At 38.0% G+C, this 21,965-nt stretch overlaps 1 protein-coding gene across 2 annotated transcripts in view; it reads left to right on the top strand.

Annotated features, from left to right (window-relative positions):
- LOC139469180 (ubiquitin domain-containing protein UBFD1-like) overlaps positions 1 to 21,965 on the top strand; it is a 280,993-nt gene that overhangs the window by 97,782 nt on the left and 161,246 nt on the right. For both annotated transcript variants that reach the window (XM_071251314.1, XM_071251315.1), the window contains exon 5: positions 18,633 to 18,808. In XM_071251314.1, coding sequence (XP_071107415.1) covers positions 18,633 to 18,808 — 176 coding nt within the window. The remainder of the gene's footprint in view (positions 1 to 18,632; positions 18,809 to 21,965) is intronic.

Below are 21,965 nucleotides of genomic sequence, written 5' to 3'. Positions count from 1 at the left end.
GCACCAAGTTCAGTTTACACAGTCCGAAGAACCTTAGTAGTCTTTGCAGAAAGTTTTTACTCGTGTGTACTCTACAAAACCTAATTCATTACAAACAATGTTGATGCCACGTTTACTGGCTATTGTAGACAAGGCTAGGGGCTTACGAGTACGAGAATTCATAAGATCAATATCCGGAGAGCCATGCAGTCGCAATATTCTTTTACTATATCGTAAACTTTGAATAGTCACGACCAATAGGAGTTTCTTTTAAGGCATTGTAATAATCATTAACGGCTGGTTTCAAAAGTTCATTGTTACGATTCGTAAAGCTGGTTTCATCGGTACCCTCTTCGATTGTACTAGTATCAGTTAGGTTATCTAGATCACAATCATCCATTTTTTATATTGAACATAAGGTTACATTTCAATATAAACAATGTCTTCGCAATACGGACACAAGTTAAACCCACAACGTAGACTTCGGGATCCATTAGGGGTCAAAGCAATTCGCCAGTCTGTAACTATAACTAATAACCTGAGTACTATTGATCAGAATCAAACACTTCTGGATCTTTCCTAATCTAGGCGCTAATGATGTGATAGTTCCAGGAACTGCACGACTATCATTTACAATTAATTTGACTTCTGTCGACGCTAACAGAGAGCTCGTTCAGAACATAGGTCATGTGATTGTTAAGAAAATCGCGATTAAAATTAGCGGTAATGAGGTTTTGAGTATTGACGATAGAGATGTATACTTCTGTTACATAGATTTTTGGAGAATGGCTAAAGAACAGGAAAACTTACAGTACCAAGGTATTTGTAATCAGAACACAGTGAGAGGTGTGGGTGCTGATAGTGGCGATAATACCATCGTAGAAGATAAGGCCGTTGCTGATGCATTTGGTAACCGATTATATATTCCACTCGACTTTGAATTACTAGATAGTCACATGCCCTTTTATCAAGCATCCCTATGTGATAGGTTAGAATACAAACTCACTTTTAATGACTACAGCAGAGTAATCAAAGCTACTGAAGATCCTAGCTATTCTTTTGACAATGTCTCACTGGAGTATGATATGATAACAGATCCTGAATTAGGCAGACAAATTCGTAACCAGTAACCTGCTAGATCGTTTCAATGTTGTTCGAGGACCCTTCTGAAGCATTTGCAAGAGATACCGAGGCGTTCTACCCAAGATAACACAAGTAGAATTGACTTTCGAGGGCGTGCCTAATCAACTATATAGTCGAGGCATGCGAGCATATAAACAGTGGGATGAGATTAAAACACTCCCTTTTATAAAACGAAGCCCAGGTGTATCGATGGCTGAATTCCTTACTACGAAGTATGCACTATGGCTCGACATGCGAACCACAGACGATGACCAACTACACGGTAGTGGGAGTAGAATAGAAAATGCCAGTGAGGGTGTTACTGTACAGATAATGAAGCGCCAGGAAGCAGCTAGTAAATTAAACATATATTTGTACGTGATTATGGATGCGCAACTTAATATACAGAATGGAAGATTTGTGCAAGCGATCTATTAATAATCTTTTACCTAAAGAACCACACTGCGCTATCATCTGCGGGCAAACGGGTTGCGGAAAAAGAGGTTTGATTCTTGATATTTTACAAAGTCATTATCAGGATGTTTTCGCCCATATTATTATTCAGTGCCCGACTATAAGTGTTAATAAAACATTCCAAGCAAGGGATTGAATACAAACTCACTTTTAATGACTACAGCCTAGTAATCAAAGCTACTGAAGATCCTAGCTATTCTATTGACAATATCTCACTGGAGTATGATATGATAACAGATCCTGAATTAGGCAGACAAATTCGTAACCAGTAACCCGCTAGATCGTTGAAGGGTATTTTAATGTTGTTCGAGGACTCTTTTGGAGCATTTGCAAGAGATACCTAGGCGTTCTACCCAAGATAAACAAAAGTAGAATTGACTTTCGAGGGCGTGCCTAATCAACTATATAGTCAAGGTATGCAAGCATATCAACAGTGGGATGAGATTAAAACACTCCCTTTTATAAAACGAAGCCCAGGTGTAACGATGGCTGAATTCGTTACCATGAAGTATGGGCTATGGCTCGACATGCGAACCACAGACGATGACCAACTACACAGTAGTGGGAGTAGAATAGAAAATGCCAGTGAGGGTGTTACTATACAGATAATGAAACGCCAGGAAGCAGCTGGTAAATTAAACATATATTTGTACGTGATTATGGATGCGCAACTTAATATACAGAATGGAAGATTTGTGCAAGCGATCTATTAATAATCTTTTACCTAAAGAACCACACTGCGCTATCATCTGTTGGCAAACAGGTAGCGGAAAAAGAGCTTTTATTCTAGATATTTTACAAAGTCATTATCAGGATGTTTTCGCCCATATTATTATTCTGTGTCCGACTATAAGTGTTAATAAAACATTCCTAGCAAGGAATTGGGTAATGAATGATCCCGGGTGTACAAAGTTGTTCCGGGCGATCATTTACAAGACTATTTACGAGTATGTCACGAAAAATTAAAAGGAAAGTCAACCCTTTTCATAATAGACGACTGCAGTGCGAGTAAAGAACTTACCAAAAAGAAAGATATGCTTTCATATTAAGCATTCTCCGAACGACATATGGAGCATAGCATAGAAAAAATATAGCAAATATAGCAAAATTATAGGAAATTTTAGCAAATATAGCAAAATTTCGCAAAAATATAGCAAAAATAGATAAATAGATAAATAGAACATGAGCGGTTATTATGTAATAATGTGGTTTGAAATCCTCATTCTTTTACAACAGTTTATTATTTCTGCTATATTTTTGCTATAGCAGCAGTATGGTTTTTTAAGGCTGGAGAAGAGAAAACACCACAAGTTCAAAAATTAGATGAGGTTCAATTAGAGTTAAGTCCCTATGTAATGTTATAAAAGCATGACTACTCCAGTTACAGATGGTAAAATGTTGGTGAACGCAACATATCATTCAGCGGTGGTCAGTGGCTTGGCCATTGGCTATGCCCGTACAGCTAAAATGATTACTAAAGCCACACCACCCAAGCTAGATTTTAATGGTTATGATATCGGTATGATGATTCTCAATATAGGATTAGCAATGGCAACAAAAGATATGCTGATCAAACAAGGGCTTATCCCAGAAGACATAATGAAGTAATTAAACATTTGAATATTTTATAAACATATAAACATACCATGGCATCAATTGTGATGATGGTCGGTGGAGCTATTGTTAATGCTCTAGCTTTTTCGGGGAGTAATTTGTTATTTTCTAGTATGAGAGGAGAGGAGCAGAAAAGACATAATAACGCATTAGAACAACTCGAAACAGCCCAGTCACAATGGGCCAGACAGAGGATGTTGAGATTAGATTTTATTAACGATGAACTGCGTATGCAAGGACATTCAATTCAAACGTTTAAGGATGTTGAATTTGCCATGCACAAATACTTCCTTGTTTATGGAAAGACACTTGACCCAATGCCGAGGCCAACAATAAGTCAGTTATATACACCGTCAGAGGCTCAGAAAGACCGTGAAATAGCATTTATAATGCTTGGGTTGTCAGCAGTTGCAATTTTCAGCTGCACAATTACGCATAAGCTATAAATAGCGATGACTCAACTGCTCACCAGTGGAGATGTGATTTGCATTTAGACAAATTATATGATAGATGTATAACCATGAATCTGCAGATTTACACTCATGGGGAAAAAAATTCAATGCAACCAGTGTTGTGTTGGTATATACTGTGGTATACATGCCTATTACATCAGACAGGGAAATATAAATTATACGTGTTCTGTATGTGGGATAGGGGTCAAAGGTTGTTATTGTTTATGAAAGAAACACAGCGCTGATAGGGTCTGGAACCAGATTATTTACGCTAGGAAGAGAGATTACCTCAATGAGAGGAATAGGTTGGGGAGAATACGTAATTAGATATATGAAAAACAACCATTTAGAGATTTGACTCATTTTGCATATACCATTAAATCACAATGGTTTTTGTGAGAGAGTTGAAGGCTTTGGCAAACAATGTGGTCTACATGGTTATTCTCGAATGAGAAAAGCTGAATTGATTGATTTACTCGGTTTGGAATACAACAAACCCCAGACTGTTAGAGAACTCAAACTGAAGCAAAAAAAAAGAGTGGGCTGAGAGGTTATTCTCGAATGAGAAAAGCTGAATTGATTGATTTACTGAAAGTTGATAAAAATCAACCAGATGATGTTGATAAAAATCAACCAGATGATAAAAATAATCAACCCGTTCAGTAAAGATTTGTACCCACAGACGGTAAATATCTTAGAGGTTGGAAGATGGATATTAATTCCAACATGGATGTTAATGATGTTTAGCCCATCGTATCGAGCAATATTAACGAGGAGTTAGATGATTTAAATAGTATAAAATACCAGCTAACGGTTAAAATGTCATTGAGTAAAAATGACACCGAATATACCGAACCTTATTTCTGGAGCAATCAAGAAGTTATAACTGAATCTCATACTATAAGCGCATCATTAGATGCATCAATTCAATGGATACAAGAAACTTTAGAACGTTGGACTCGGGTTGGGGTGTGGATAAAATCGATAGTTTATATTTAGATATAGCAAATTATATCCCTTTCAAAGGTGGATCTTATATAGATTAACCCTTGGATTATAAAAATAGAAGCCATAATTAATATAAAAAATAAAGGCGATGACTGTTTCAGAATGATGATAAGATCTGCATTGTTTCCCACTGACAAAGATCCTGATAGACCTTCGAGCTATCCCCACGACAGGCTCAACCTTGATGGTATAGATGAACCTACACCAATCTCGCAAATTGATAAGGCGGAAAAGCAAAATAATTTAGCTATAAATGTTTTCGGAAATTCTTCTAAAGGAATTGTAGTACACAGGATAAGCTCCGCTCCGGAATATATTCCCAGAATCAATTCATTTCTGATCAAACAACCCATAAGGAAAAGAAATATTTCTGCGAAAGATGCCTGCATGGGTACAGCAGACAGGATCTATTAGAAGCGCATAAAGAAGACTGCAGAGGTATTGGGCAAACTGCTATCAGGATCGATATGCCTAAAGAGGGAAAAAATATATTAAAATTTGAACATTATTGTAATCAAATGCCAGAACCGTACACAATTTACGCTGACTTTGAAGCACTTATCAAACCTTTAGAAAATACCGAACACAATACTGAATGTAGTTTTACGTACAAAACTCAAGAACATATTCCTTGTGGGTTTGGATATATAGTTGTACGGTATGATGGGAAAACTAACCCGCCTGTGATTTAAAGAGGTCCCGATGCAGCGGGAAAGTTCCTAGAATACCTACACAACGAACAGAGAATAGTCAGGGAAAATTTATCGTGTAAGAAACCCATGTGTATGACGAGGAATGATTGGAGGGCCTATAAGAAGTCAACGATTTGTCATGTTTGTAATAAACCACTCAATGGGGATTCCGTAAGAGATCATTGCCACGTCACGGGTAATTATCGGAGAGCCAAGCATAACAAGTGTGAATTGAAACTAAAAATGAATTCTCAAACAATACCCATCCCCATTGTGTTTCCTAACCTAAGAGGATATGATTCTCATCTCATCATGCAAACTATCTCAAAGACTGATGGTGGTTTAACGTGCATTCCTAACAATATGAAAAAATATATCTCATTCTCGACAAGGATGGGAAAGCCAGAACAAACAAAGTAATGGACTTAGATTCATAGACTCATAGTACAGTTTCTGTTATCTTCCCTGGACAATTTAGCTAATGTTAACAATCCCGATGACTTCGCAATAACAAATCAATATACTGATCGGTTAACACTGCATTTGTTGTTGAGAAAAGGTGTATATCCCTACAAATATATGAATGATTGGTCTAGATTCAACGAAACTAAATTACCACCCCTTGAATCATTCTATAGTAACTTAACAGAATCTAAAATAACAGATGCCGATTATGAACACGCTCTAACGGTGTGGGATAAATTAGGTTGTAAGAATTTAGGTGATTATCACGATCTGTACTTAAAAACCGATGTACTGTTACTCGCCGATATATTCGAGATATTAAGAAAGACATGTTTAAAACAATACCGCTTGGATCTGGGATGGTACTATTCCAGTCCTGGACTATCGTGGGATGCATTGTTGAAGAAGACCGGTGTAGAACTAAAATTACTCACAGATTGCGATATGCAGTTGTTTGTTGAGAAAGGATAAGGAGGTGGTATATCAATGACAGCGAAAAGGTATTCTAAGTCTAATAATAAATTTGTGGAAGGATATGATCCAAGTAAACCCCATATGCACATATTATATCTCGACGCCAACAATTTGTATGGATGGGCTATGAGTCAACCTTTACCCACGGGTGGTTTTGAGTGGGTTGATATTCATAATATCGATGTGATATCAATCCCCACAGATTCCGATAAAGGGTACATACTAGAAGTTGACTTGGAATATCCAACAGAGTTATACAAAGATCATAACAGTTATCCGCTAGCTCCCGAATGATTAATGGTTAATATTGATTGGATGTAGGAATATTAATACTCCTTGATGGGTAACACAAGGTTAGCTAACGTAGAAAAACTCGTACCAAATTTGATCGATAAGACAAAATATATAGTTCACTACAGAAATCTCCAGTTGTTAGGCATGAAACTAATGTATAAGCTCATGAATAACTCAGTATTTGGAAAAACTATGGAGAATCTAAGGAAGCGTGTTGATGTTAAATTAGTCAGGTCTAATGAGGAAGAAAGACTCAGGAAACTTATAGCCAGTCCGGCTTTTAACAGAAGCAAGATATTTGATGACGTCTTAGCCGCACTACATATGTAGAAAAGTAATATAAAATTCAACAGACCGGTGTAAGTTGGTATGAGTATTCTTGACTTGTCAAAACACTTAATGTATGACTTTTATTTCAACGAACTTAAGAAGCAGTATGGTGATAGGTGTGAGGTGTTATATACCGGCATAGATTCTTTGTTGATGGAAATACAAACCAAGGATGTGTATAAAGATATGGCAGAAAAAATAGATATGTACGATACGAGCGATTACCCAAAAGATAATCCACTGCACAGTGTAGTAAATAAAAAGGTGTTAGGTAAGATGAAGGATGAATGTCCTGGGACCCCTATAGCGGAGTATGTCGGATTAAGACCTAAGATGTATTCTATAAAGAAGTCTGAAAATGGAGAGATAAGAAAAACTAAGGGTGTTAAGAAGTATGAGGTAAAAAAGCATATCAAACACGAACAGTATAAAGAAGCATTATTCAATGGTAGAACATTCAAACACGAGATGAACACTTTAAGAAGTGTCAATCACAGGATATATGGATTAAGAATGAACAAGACATTATTATCCCCCTTAGATACAAAGATGGATTGATAAAGAGGGTGTAACTGCCTATGGTGGTATCTGTATCTTTGGGAACTATGAGCAACTCTTCTCGAACAAATGCCCTGCCCGGTCCATCTTTAAGATAATAAAGAATAAGCTCTCCTTCTTTCATAACCAATCGACTAATGTTATATGTCTTAAGAGACCAAATCGGATCAGTTGCACGACATTGGGCTCCTTCGAGTTCACTGGGCTGGTATAAATATCTTACGCTTACTCTATCCAGAAGTATTTGTTCTTTGCCTCTCCTCGGTGCTGAAGATTCAGAAGTCACAGATTTCATTTTAATCGCAGCGGATGGTTCCTCTCCCGATTAATCTTGTTACTTCATTATTTAGCGCTGATACAACAGCAGATAATCGTGTCACCCATTCAGTTGATCTTAATCGATCTGATTTCATTTCAATCCCATACTGATATCCAAACAAACGTTCCGCTAATGTTCGGTTAAATCTTCGACAATAGCTTGGCTATGGTGGGCCTCTTTTTAACCACGCCTGATTGTGACACCGTGCTTTGTTAACAGTTAAGTTACTGATCCCATAAACTTGCGACCAGGATCTACTTGAATAACTTGGGCCATGTAAGTGGTCCGCGATTAAAAATGCGACTCAGCGCATTAGCTACTTCTGTTGAATCTTTCGAGGTTAATGGCTCAGCCTCCTTGTAGCGACTAGCCACATCCACTACGGTTAAAGCGTATTGATACGTTTTGCGTCTTACCTTATCATGGGGAAGAAACAAGAGGTCAGCCTGATGAACATCATTCGTTGTAAAGATATCAAACTTCTTCCTCGGGATATAACGCGGTGCCGGTAAGTATATTTGCCACATCGCTTGTTTCTTTAACCAATCCTTAGCCAATTCTTTAGATACCTTAGCCGCAGTGGCTAATTTTTTAATTGCTCCTATACCTTTCCAATATCCTTGTGGGCTATAGTAAATTTTATCCATTGTTAATTAATATTGATGATGCTTTTAATACGAATCATGACGATTGTTGAATCACATCATCATTTTGACATAAAAAAATCCCTCTCTAGTAGCAGTATAAGTATATAAATCCGGCTCCAGTGGGGTTGTGGTAAAACTGCTATTGTCTATAAAAATTTATATAATAGGAGCATTGATTGGCTGTGGGGGCCGGTGAGCTAGAGTCAATTTAGCTTAATCTCATGAGGATCATTGAATCACATCATCATTTTTACATACAAAATCCCTCTGTAGTGGCAGTATAGGAATATAAATCTGGCTCCAGTGAAAGTGAGCCAGAACCCCCATCATCTATACTACTCCTCTCCAACAACCTCCATGACTTCACTGAAAGAAAGCTTCCAGAAGCAGTTCACATTTGCCGCAACAAGCCATCAATCAACAGAGATCAAGGTTATTTCATCCCATACGCCTATGAGGACTGGTCAAAAAGTTCTAAGCCTGACTAACTTTCAACTATGGGCCATAACAAAATGAACTAATAAAATGTAGTTCATTGTTTGAGTAGTTGATTGCAAGTGTATTTGGTCTGTTGAGGACGCTTGATTATTAGTTACAGCCAGTTGAAGATATTACCATTGCTGTAGTTGAGGAAGAAGCATGTGTACCGTATTTTCTTGAGTATAGTGCGCACTTTTTTTCCAAAAAACACAGCTGTGTAGAAGGGGGGTGCGCATTATACACGAATTATGAGTTTGGATGTTTTTTTCCCCCATGGAAAGACATTACCGTGAGCACGAAACACCGGAAATACCATGTCAACAAATCCATACTGAAGTACGCAAAATAATTATGTAATTACACTGTCTGTCTATAAAAAGTGTTCTTTGTATTTCTGGACTTATGTTTGTAACTTACTTTATTAATTTTATTCAAAATTCCTTATAATATTGTTTTTATTAATTTCGGCGAAATCGTGTGTGAAGCGATCGGAAGATCGCACAACTCACCGTTATTAACAGCAACCACGGTCAGAATACCGCTATTGACGCCTTGAAACGAACTTTAGTTGACAGAGAATGGATATATATATCATAAATGACATACTTTGACTCGTTAAAAGTCATATTTGTTTTTGTTTGACGATTCTATGTCAACATGAAATTCTCGCGCTCACGTGATCCCCTGCGCGTGAGCCTTGACGGTGACTGGTCAGACATGTTCCATGTAAAAAATAATACCCAGGAATAGCGATCAGCTGCTTCGCTTAGGGATATTATTATTTTAAATATGTTTAGTAAAGGCTGCATTTAATTAAGAAAATAATGGAATATATTATTCCTGATAAATAAAATAGTTTCAGATACAATTGTTGCCGATCCTTGCATCAAAAATCCTATAAAGTTATATCATTGTGTGTGTCTTGACCGAATCACCGGTCGATTCCAAGAAAACGTGTGTACAGCTGATTGCTGTTTCCGGCTTAGTTTACGAGAAAATACACAAGGTAATCTTAATCCCTAGATATAAAACAATGCCTAGCAGAACAATCAATACTATTTAAACGGTAAATAAATATGTCTGCTGATTTTTTTATCACAAATTTTGAATTTGTACTGACGGAAGTTTCTCAGCACCCGTTCGTTTGCCGGACTTCGCTGAAAGGGTCGGTGTAAATGTTTTCTGCGCATAATATTCAAATTTCTTTTTTCCAAAAATATTGAACCCGCTAGAGGGGGGTGCGCATTATACATGGGTGCGCACTATACTCAAGAAAATACGGTAAGCCATGGATCCACTGAAACTATTATTCATGAACATTTACAGATGAATAAGATATCTTCGCATTGAGCTCCAAAGTTTCTAAATTCTGATTGTAAGGAAAAAGGTACTGACATTGCCACAGAAAATTTGGAGCTAACTGAGGAGGCTTTCATCCAATTCAAAGGGATCGAAATTAAATTTATTTCAAGTGTGCCAATGGGCACAGTTATGACAAATTAAGTGTGCCCTCACATTTTTAGGTGTGCCAGGAAATACATGATTGGCTTCTGAAACTGTTTTAATAGTAAATCATAATTCAAATACAAGTCAAGTGACTGTCATAGTGTTTATTCAAGTAAAATTATACTTAAAATGAATGATAAATCTGAAAATTCAAACACCCATCACTCTAGTTACTAATTTCTGGTTACCCGGGGGGTGGTTGGGTAGCCTTGTGGTTCTAGCGTTCGCTCGTCACGCCGAAAACCTGTGTTCGATTACCGACATGGGTACAATGTGTGAAGCCCATTTCTGGTGTCCCTTGCCATGATATTGCTGGAATATTGCTAAAAGCTATGTAAAATCAAACTCACTCACTCACTCTGGTTACTCGTTGCTCGAATCTTAGTTAAATACTGCAATACTAATTATAATAGTCTCAATATTTAAGAGCTATTGTTCACAACTGGTAGCAGCTGTGCACTGATCAGTTACAGTTGTAGCTGTTCTGTGTCCATAGGGTGTGCGGTTCGCCCCAATTATGTTTCTAGGTTTGTCAGCACCATACCCGTGCTCGTGGGTTTCACCGAAGTGGTAAACGTCTGAGACCTGCATCACTTCGGGCTTTCCTCCCACATTAAGCTGACACGCCGCGATATAACTGGAATACTGTTAAAAGCGGCGTTAAACCCAACTCACTCACTCACTCACCATAGGGTGTGGTCCCTCTTCTGGCCCTCTTCTCCCCTGTATGCACTGAGCCACAGTCATCAACTTTGATAATGTCTGGGATTTCAGCCTATTATCTGCTTGTAAAACATCTTTGCTACTACATGTTATACACCATTTGAAAGGTCTAATCCTACTGTTTATACATATGAAAGTTATGTTTATCACATTATTTAAATAAAGCATTTACAACTGAATTTGAGTGTGGTTTTATTTTTATTGTTTACGTAATCAGAAAATTATTTTTAAAAGAATTATAAATAATATCTGTCATCATCATTTTCCCGATAACAGCAGCTGTCCATTCAGTAACATGAAGAAATATCTCCGTTTAGAAGCTTCGTATGAATAACATGTGCCATGTGACACACTATTATCTACTAAGCTGATTTTGTCATCTACACGATAGTAAACTCGTCATGTTTTTACATGACTGTAACATGCGATTTTATTGGTTTCTAACGGCGCTTTCTTTGCCAAAATCTGCTATTAGAATCGTGATTGGTCAAATTTGAGCATGTGACCTAAAGCAGTCAATCAAATTACACCAATGGTTCTGTCCTCGTGTATGATGAATTTCAGATTTTGATGAAAGGTTTTTGTTAAATCATGTTATTCTGAACCTTTTAAGCAGGAAATCGGAACCTATATAAAGAACATAAAACTTTGTGGATGTATTGTGCCAGATTACGAGTTGTGATTTTTCATGCATATAATTTGGCATTAAACACTGTCCGTGCGGAGAAAACAAGGCGACAAAAGCCATTTGAGATGTCATTTGACTAACATTACCCCCGATCGCACGAAAAGATATAAATAATAACTTTGAAGAAAGATTGACAACTTTAAGAGATGTTTTTGTTGATTTTATTTGGTACTTTGTCTGATATATTTAACAATTTGATTGACCCGTTTTTATTTTGCTCTTTGATTTGTTCAATCTTGACCCATTGTAGAAGTGTGTGTCCGAGAATTTTATTTTCAATAACATTGCAGGAAATAGATCTAGTAAATAATCTTTTTAATCTATCGATAAAAATTAATAAACTGAAATAAAATATGTATTTCAGACATTGTGAAACATGATAGATTTAATTAATTAATGATATGACAGGTAGGTTCATAAAGTTAAACATTATTTTGACATGACTACAGCTTTGTCGTCCGGTCTACCGGCCTGCGGTGTCTGGGGACTCAGTGTTGAAAAAGTTCAGTTGTGTTGGTCATCGTTTTCTAGAAAGGAAATTCAATTTGGTTTGCACATACTTATAAAAATTATTTTTACATACGAGTCATAATAATCAACAGAAATACTCGTCAGTCACTTTCATTGAAAAATTAAGTGTGCCAAAGGGGCACACAGGTAAGGAATTCATAGTTCCATTACAGTTTTAGGTGTCCACTCGGCACGATGGCACTAATAATTTCGAACTTGGAAAAAGAGATTAGTAACAGGTGATGAAACATGGGTCTACCATTATGATCCCGAGGTCTGAACGTCAATCCATGGAATGGCACCATTCCGCTTTCGCCAGCACCAAAGAAATTCAAGTCTTCAAGATCAGTGAAGAAAAGTTATGGCCACTGTATTCTGGGATGCCAAGGATTTGATCCTTGTTAATTACTTAGAAAGTCAAAAGACGATTACCGATGCCTACTATGCTAATTGCTTCATCGCGTGAGAGGTTCTATGTAAGAAAAGCGATGAGGAATGCTGACTGCTGGAATTCTACTTTTTCATGACAATGCCTCTTCACACACCTCTTGACTTGCCAAGTTGGCTGTGTGACAATGTGTGTTCGAAGAGCTTCCTCACCCTCCATGCTCGCCAGACTTGGCACCAAGTAATTTCCACCTGTTTTCTAAACTGAAAGAACACCTTCGTGGAAAGGGGTATGATGTCAACGATGAGCTCAAAGCTGCTGTGAATGTTTTTTTCAGGGTGGCTTCAGAAAATTTCTTTCTGACTGGAAGCTTCACTGTTCATATGAAAAGTGTATTGAAAAGCAGGGAGATTATGTTGAATAATATAATATAGAACACTTTTATAATTGTGGGTATTGTTTGTTAGGCTTAGAACTTTTTGACCAGCCCTCGTATCTAGAAGCAACATCATAGAATGACATCAAATTAGACTAGAAATGATATCATTATGAATTTAATACCGGAAGAGACTAAGAACAGGAATGATGTCATAAAGAACCAGAAATTACGTCATCAAGATAGCTAGTGATGATACTACATTCAGAAGTGATGTCAAAACTAGAAATGTTGGTCTGATAGATGGTTTTTAAACATCTGATTACTGTAAATCTTGAAATTAATGCACCTCCCAATGAATATGACTGCTGACCCCTAGCCAAAAATGTGACTCAAAATCAATGCGACTCCCCCCACCCCATCCCCAGTGGAATGATACATATCATTACCTTAAACCAATCAAACAGCAAATAACACTGTTTATTAGCACTGAGTAAAGCACTTCCATAATAACAATAAACAGTGTTTTCCTGAAAACAGCACACAGTTCATATGTTTATTCCGTTGACTGGCATTAAGGAAGCTCAAAGGCAATAAAATAATTGAACCAACAACAGTTAACTGACTGGAGTGGTCAATGATGCCTAGTTAGACATGAACGGGTAGAACTCTTGACCCCAGCAATGATAACTCACCAGATGCCTATTGTGTAATTCCTATTCTTTAAATGACATTGTTATATACTTGTTACAACTGCTGCTCAATAAACCGTGTTTGTGTTTACATTGAAGATGCTATTTCCTCTATTCAAAGTGTGCAGTGAGGCCGTATTATTGTTGATAGTCATTTTGGAGGTATAAATGCAAAGTTTCATTAAATTCACGGTCGCATTAATTTCATGATTTACAGTATGTCACAAACCTGAATATCAGCAAATATAACAGTAGAACTAGTTGGGGTATCACAGTTTTGACTGTTTCATGACATTTATCAAGTCCTCTTGAGGTGATTCAGTACAAGTTATTTCCTATTAGGACAGGAAATAGCTTTTTTAGAGTAGAATAACAATAGGTCAATGTTCTACTGTCAACTGTACAGGGAGTTTTACTAGAGGCAGAACCTGCCTTTCCCTCAGGTATATTCTGGCAATGATGTAATAGAGGTAGAGGATTTACAGGAATTATCAAAACAATACCAGTTATCATTGTTAATAATTCCTAAGAATGCACCTCTATTACATATAAAGTACTCAGTCCCACCTCTGCAAACCTCTGCATCTATTGGGTTGATGTTTAGAAGGAAGTGAGGTTTACTCGCCTTTGCACACTGAAGAGTTGTAAGCTACTTGGTGCTATTTTGGTTACGACTAGTCGTGTATAGTTGTGTACTACTCTTCTTGACAGTGGAGGAAATAAGTATATCTATCTACACGGGTCACTTGCTGCATCATTTTTGTCCCTCTGACATGGGAGGTCAGTCATCTTTTGGAAAAGGCAAGGACAAGCAGTTGAGCTACAAGAACGTGGAAAGACAATCCATAAAGGGCAAGAAGTGACTCGCTGCAAGCATTGGGCAATTAGTTTCTGTCACCAACATTTGTCCTATTAACATCTTCAACTATAGGTGTTCTAGGAAAACTGAGAACAGATCATGGACGAACAGTGGGTATCAAACATACTTTGTTACTGGTGTCGTCTTTCCTTTAGTTAGCATCTTTTTCTCTCTACTTCAGAATGTAGTCCCCGATGGCATCTCTGGATATGTATGATGCTTGTCTTTGCGTCACCATACATCCATTGCAACAACATTCCGTCAGGTTCCTATTCCAAATGAGACACTTCCATTGGCAGGTTCTTCCATTTGGAATTCCTTCAGCTCTTTTGTTGTTTACAAGAGTGCCCATTCCTGATGAGGCTGCTTTTTGAGAGAACAAGATTCCTAGATCCTGCCACAGCACATCTTCTTTCACAGGCACCTTCTTGTCCTCGCTGGGGTAGTTGCTCAGTTTGGATGCTCACACACTCCAGTTCATGAGCAGACAATTTGACACCAGAAGGAGCCATCTTCTACAGATTGATCAAGATCCACCAAACACTTGAGCAGGACATCTCAGTACACCAATGGCAGTGCAAGGTATGCTGTCTCACATTAACACAAAATGTGACAGGTCATGTCACTTTGAAACCAGGCCTCCCCTGTTCTTCCTGCACCTATGGATTAAGATCAACTTGAACTTGTCGCATTGGAATATGTTCCATTGAATATCTTTGGGAGTTTGTCTCCATGACCAGCCATTACGTTGGGGCCAAAGTACACAGACAACTTCATGGTGGCACACATCAACAAGATGAACACACTCAGGTCACCTATTGGACAGACCATTTCATTTCTACCATTTGAATGACAGTGTGCCACTGGAAACCAGAGCTTGTTACATCCCAGGTTAAGGTGAGGATAGTCCACTCTGACAGAATGGCAACTTCATCCCTGTCTGTTCTAACTGACATGTTGAAAGCTGGTCTAACATGAGTCTTATTGTGGCGATATTCACAAGCTTCCAGTGTTCCTGTCATCAATCCAGAATCCACTTGGTTTTTGTCATGCCCAATCAGCCCAGATAATTCTGGTTCACAGAATTTAAATGACAGTGTTCATCAGAATTCAAATCACAGTGTTCATCTTGGATTGATGGTGGACTGTCACCAAGTATCAACAACTGCAGAACTTTAAGTGAAGTACATAATCTGGTCCAGGCTACTGACTGGCCAGCGAAAAAACTACAGACCAGTTTGCCAACTGTTTGCATGATGTTGTATCAGGATAAGAAATAATTTCTATGAATAAGAATATTTATGATATTCGTAGGTATACTTATCCTGATGCAAGAACTCTAAGGTTCACCCAACCACCAAGAGTGTCAGCCTCCAGTCCAGATGAAAGAGATGGCACCAAGTGGAGGTTAGTCTCATTTGTGACTGGTGGAGAGCATCTGCTAGTGAAGAGACATGTTTTGGACTCTGTGTTATGCTACAGAAGAAAAGATAACTATACCAATCCCAAAATCCTGTCATCGAGGGTTTGAATCCCAGATTTTCCCTGATTATGATCCTTGGTTTGTCAGCACCATATCCGTGCTCTGGGGTTTCACAAAAGTGGTCAATGTTATATGTGCATCACTTTGGGATGTCTTCATGAAATTTATCCTGGATCATCTCAGGCCTTGGCAGTTGATGCCATCAGCATGACATGAGAAAGAAAGTATGCTTACACTGTCCTTTTTTTATCAAGTGCAATAATATACTGAACCAAATTAAAAACTTCACAATCCTAAAATTTTAACATTTTGACCCGTTATCATTGTGGGCCCTTATTGTGTATTTAAACAGTAATGGCCACGTATTGTTTTTGTGCAGGTGAATCGATCAAAATCATGTGCACAGCACTATAGTGGCAAAAGTGTTTTTTCACATGCAAGTGGTCACGTGGCAATAATACCGCACGTCAAGACGTCTTCAGTGATGAATCCCGATTTAATCTTCGATTTGCTGATGGTAGGGCGAGGGTGTGGAGGCGCCGTCATGAACGTTACGCCCAGTGTTGTGTACAGGAAATTGACAGATTTCGAGGCGGAGGTGTCATGTTGTGGGGTGCTTTTTGTGGCAATGCACGTTCCAGGCTTCTTGTCATCCGTGGCTACCTCAACGCTGCTGCTTACCGCAACCAGGTTCTGGCACCAGAACTTCTGCCTTTTATGGCAGCACATACACCTTGTCTGATCTTCCAACACGACAATGCCAGACCCCACACAGCAATTTTGACAAGGAATTTCCTTCAGAATGCGGGAGTCAACGTCATGGACTGGTCGTCAAGGTCTCCCAACTTCAATCCCACCTCAATCAAACACCTCTGGGATGCTCTTGGCAGAAGTCTGCGCACTCTCTAGAACCAACCACTGAATTTGCAAGATCTTGGCACCATTTTGCAGCAACAATGTCATCGTCTTCACAATCATGTGTTCACAAGCATCACAAGGTCCATGCGGAGGCGTTGTGTGGCAGTTGTCAATGCACATGGTGGCCATACACGCTACTGAACTTGTGTGCCATCAGATTCTCGTGCTTGGGACTTATGATTTAAACTGTTGATGTTATTACCGAATACTGTAGGTGCTTGGAACAAATTATGGTTACCACCGTTAATTAAGATCCTTCTTTGGACATTAATGATTAAAAATTACCTTCTCTGATACATTTGTCCGTTGTATATCATATATGGGATTACTTTTAAAAATGTGAAGTTTTTAATTTGACTCAGTATATGATCCAGCCTGTTGTTCCAGCAGGATGTTACTGGGAATATCAAACTAATGGATCGATTGCTCTTGAATCTTTATCAATCAATTCTTCTTCATCAGCCAGTTTCCTTTCATTCCAAGAGCGGAAAGTTGGTGGTTTGATCCTTAGAAGCGCCATACCAAAGATGTTAGAAAAAATGGTACTTGTTACCTTGCCTTACATTTGTCATTAAGGAGATAAAACAAGGACTGGTCGGCTCAGAGTCTCAGTAGCGTACACTATTCAAATTAACAATGTTATGTTCTCCTATGAGAGTCGACAAACTGACAATAATCACTAATGCAAGCATCGCTAAAATGTTCTCCTGGATGCACCCTTGCATGACCATCAGAGCTGTCCACTTTAACCTCTGAACTTTTTCATCTGTGAACAGACTTGTCTTTTGAACCTCAGATGCTGTCTACCTGATAGTCATGTGGAAGTACAACTTGGTGTATTTCTGGATGTTGTGCTTTCTCAACCAATTTCGTACAGTTCTGCCACTATTTGGTCTCAATCCCAGGAATTGTCCGAGCTGTTAATGTATGTGGCAGGTATCGATTCTGTAGATAAACCAACCGAATATGGTAGTCTTGTTGACTTGACACAAGACGTGGATGACCAACCCATTGCACATCATGAGTACATAATGTCTGATGTATACAATGTCTCCATACAGATACTATTGTGTTTCGATGAACATTAAAATGTCTGGCAACTTTGTTTGGATATTTTCTGTTTGCAGCATACCCACGACTCGTAGATGTTGATTTTCAGCAATCTGTGGCATTATTTATGGTTAAACAAAAGTGTTTTTTGAGCACCTGATGGCTTAAATTGTGAATGGTCACCTTAAAGTTGAGGAGATGTCATCATGAATATGTATTGAAAGATGTATTATTCAATTCCAGAATAAATGTATCTTTATTGAACTTTAAATGTAGCACCGTTACTTTTTTGGTTAGTATAGTTCATTTCCACATGTTATGTGAAATGGCACTGTTAAATCATAATATCAATCAAATATGATTAAGATTAGCAACCAAGAAATGAGGGGATATGGTATCCAGCCTTGTCTCTCCTGTTGGTATTGGCAAGATATGTCAAGAAATATTTAACTGATATTGTTCATTGTTACATTATTTCAATTTTTGCATTAATAACTTCAGTTGCTAATGACACTTTTTGTTTCATTTTAGGTTTAATAAAGGATGACATGACATTAAAAGACTTGAAAATTACAAAAGGAGCAAAAGTGATGGTAGTTGGTTCTACGTTAAATGATGTTTTGTCTGTAAGTGCCCCAAGTAAAAAAGAGATACAAGAAGAAGCTGCTGCATCTACTGAATCTAAACAACCTCTGTGTCAGCAAAAGGTAGGAGTCAAGTCATGTATCAAGAGTTTGCTGAAGGTGTGACAAATTGTCAGGCATGGGGGAAAAACCTCTTTCAAGATCAAGGGCACACAAAAGCAATGAAAAGACCGATTAATATAACTGATACTTAGGATTCTACAAAATAGAAAAAAGGGAAATCTAATTATTATTATAATGGAATCATAACTTGTTTTTATAGATTTCATAATTCTTTTGAATACCCTACCTCTGTTACACCATAGCCATAAATTATTGTGTATTCTGAGAACCGGACACTGTTATCCAATTTTATGTCAGTAAAATGCCCCAGGGGTGTTGTATGGTATTACATGAGTACATTGTATCAGATATGAAGTCCGTTACTTTTGTCATAAGTGAGTGAGTGAGAAAACCAATTGCAGTAGTGCATTGTTATTACAGGGATAAAACAACGTGTGGTCGGCTCAGAGTCTACTGTGTATACTGTGTTCGAGTGGGGTATCCATATTTAACTGCAGCATGGTATCTCCACTCGTACTATAAAATTGGCATAAGTCCAGACTAGGACAAGCAGCCACACACACAAATGCACGGACAGACAGCTGCAGCTGAGGTTGAAGCAGCAATGGAACTCAAATTTTATCAAATTCATTAAGCACTGTACAGGGGGTGCTAGAGCTTACTAAGAAAGATGTATGTTTTAGGTGCAAATTAGTGTGTATTACTGTCAACATACCTCAGATATGCAACATCCGGTATCACAAGTTGCTAGAACTAACTTTGTATGTGACGTAGCGAGTCTTTCTTTTGTGTCCCCTTGGCAGAGTTGACAAGTGCACATGGTTGTGTTATGTCATGTCATTATAGATGCAAGAACACAAAAACTCTGAAACGCTCGCATCACAGGGAATTTATTGTCAGTGTCATATCGTTAAACGTTTCACACTGAAAGTTTTGTTTGCATCACGAACTGTTAACGTTGAAATGATGCCTCCAGTGACGAGGTGACGAGGTTTAGAAAACTACAATACAAAGTAAAAGAAATTTAGTTTGTGACATTTAGACCTAAATTTTCTATATAAACATGTTTTTGACATTTCTCAAAATGTATGCATTAATTTCACTTTTTCAACTCAAGAAGTACAATAGCATATAAGTGCATTTACCTATCATCACAAAATGTCAGAAAGACAAAAAGAAAACTTACATTTGTGCTCCAACATACTTTCATACAGACTGTGATCGGCAGGCAACATGGAGGATCACACAGCACATGTACATCTAATGCATGGAGATTGTGTGCTCACACCTTATCACATGACAGGAAGAAGTGAAACTGAGGCTTCAATATACATTTCAGATTATACAAAATTCTCATTGCTGAAACCTGGGTTTGAACTCACAACCAGCAACCTTACTGGAATCTACATCTATATCCTCTGGACCACAGAGAAGCATGAGAGCTCATGAACAAATTAACATCATAAACCTAATCAATAGAAAAACTTTCATCTTGGCATATTCAGTCATGTTGAGTGGTGTATATTAAATGCAGTAGAAGTCAGAAGTAGTTAAGAGTTTTCATGGTAGCAGAACGTTGCTCTGTGAGAGTGTGAGCAAATAAGCTTGGGGAATATCATCAACAGCATGAGTGAACAAACAAGTAAAATGAATGGTATTTACAAAAAAGATGAACTTTCAGAAGCATATGATGTGGTTCGCAGTGGAAGACTAAACTCAGATTAACTAAACATGAACTTACCTTGCAATCAACTAAACGTGAAATCCCCTTGTAATGTAATGAACAATGAACATGTAATAAGATACAATGAAATGGATTTGAAACTTAAACTGAAGTTGCCGTATGGTAACAATGTAAATGGGTAACTCTCTCAACTATTTTTATTCTATTCTATTTCTGTACTATTCTTATTCACTATTTGGTAACTTAGAGAGAGATATCCATTTACTACTTGCACATATGAACGCCAGAAGCCAACTGAAATAAACTGTGTCTAGAGCATGCGCATTCTGCTCTCATCCAGCAAGAAGCACGTGCTGCATGCCAACTTTAACGCTTTCCGCGAAGCTGTTGTGTACTTATGAATCAACCAATGTGTCCAGGAACATGACACTTGTTCCCGGACGCTTCAGAACATGCCCCCTTCCATGATAGACTCCTGTCTATCATCTATTTTGAACAATACTTCATTAAAACAACCCAGTTGACAAACTACAAAAACTCAAACTTATTTACAACAATGACAATTCCATGAAAACAGCAGCACTATTTACGATACTCGAGAGGACAGATCTTTGTAACTGGTCGAGTCAACCTCAACCCCCCAACTTTAACATCTACAACTCTAACATGGCCATCTTTGCCTGGGTAAGTCTTCAATATCCTTGACCAGATCCTTGCATCATAAGGTGACATTTCTTGGCCTTTTGCAATAGCAAGCAGAAGTTTCACCCCAAGAACCGCTGCCATCAACTCTAGTCGTGGAACACTGATAGGCTTCAGTGGAGCAACATGACTTTTTGCAGCTACAAGTTGACTCGCAGTCCTGTGTTCATTAACACTCACCAGATAAATGACTGCACCAAAAGCATCTTGTGATGCATCTACAAACACATGTAGGCTTGGATTGGCTATTTCTGTTCTAAATTCTGTCCATCTTGGGAAATATAAAGACTTCAAATCTGCCAATTCCCTATACCATTGCAAGACTTTTTCTTCTAAATCAGGATGCAGATTATCATCTCAACCTACACAAGACACCCAAATGTGTTGCAATATTATCTTTGCCCAAATGGTAAATGGAGCTAACAGTCCTAATGGATCAAATATCTTAGCAATCTTCCTCAAGAAAGCTCTTTTTGACATTTGAAAGTGATCATTTGGGATGTTGTAGCGGAATTAAAACTTATCACTCTCTTCATTCCAGAGCAACCCAAGAGCTTTCACTGATGGCAGTTCAGTCATCTGAATATTAATTTCAGATAGTCTATCTGCAACTGGAATACATTCAAGGACCTTCAATGAATTGGAGACCCACTTCCTGGAATGCATTACAGCTGTAGTCCACAGGTCATTCACCTGATCACAAAGCTCTATTGCTTTTTCTTCGGTTTCTACCGAATCCATTGTGTCATCCATGTATGTTGATTTGGCAAC

Source organism: Haliotis cracherodii, unplaced genomic scaffold (genome assembly GCF_022045235.1).
Source record: "Haliotis cracherodii isolate W230 unplaced genomic scaffold, xgHalCrac1.p SCAF_2, whole genome shotgun sequence".
NCBI lineage: Eukaryota > Metazoa > Mollusca > Gastropoda > Lepetellida > Haliotidae > Haliotis > Haliotis cracherodii.
This window is presented reverse-complemented; position numbering and strand designations above follow the sequence as displayed.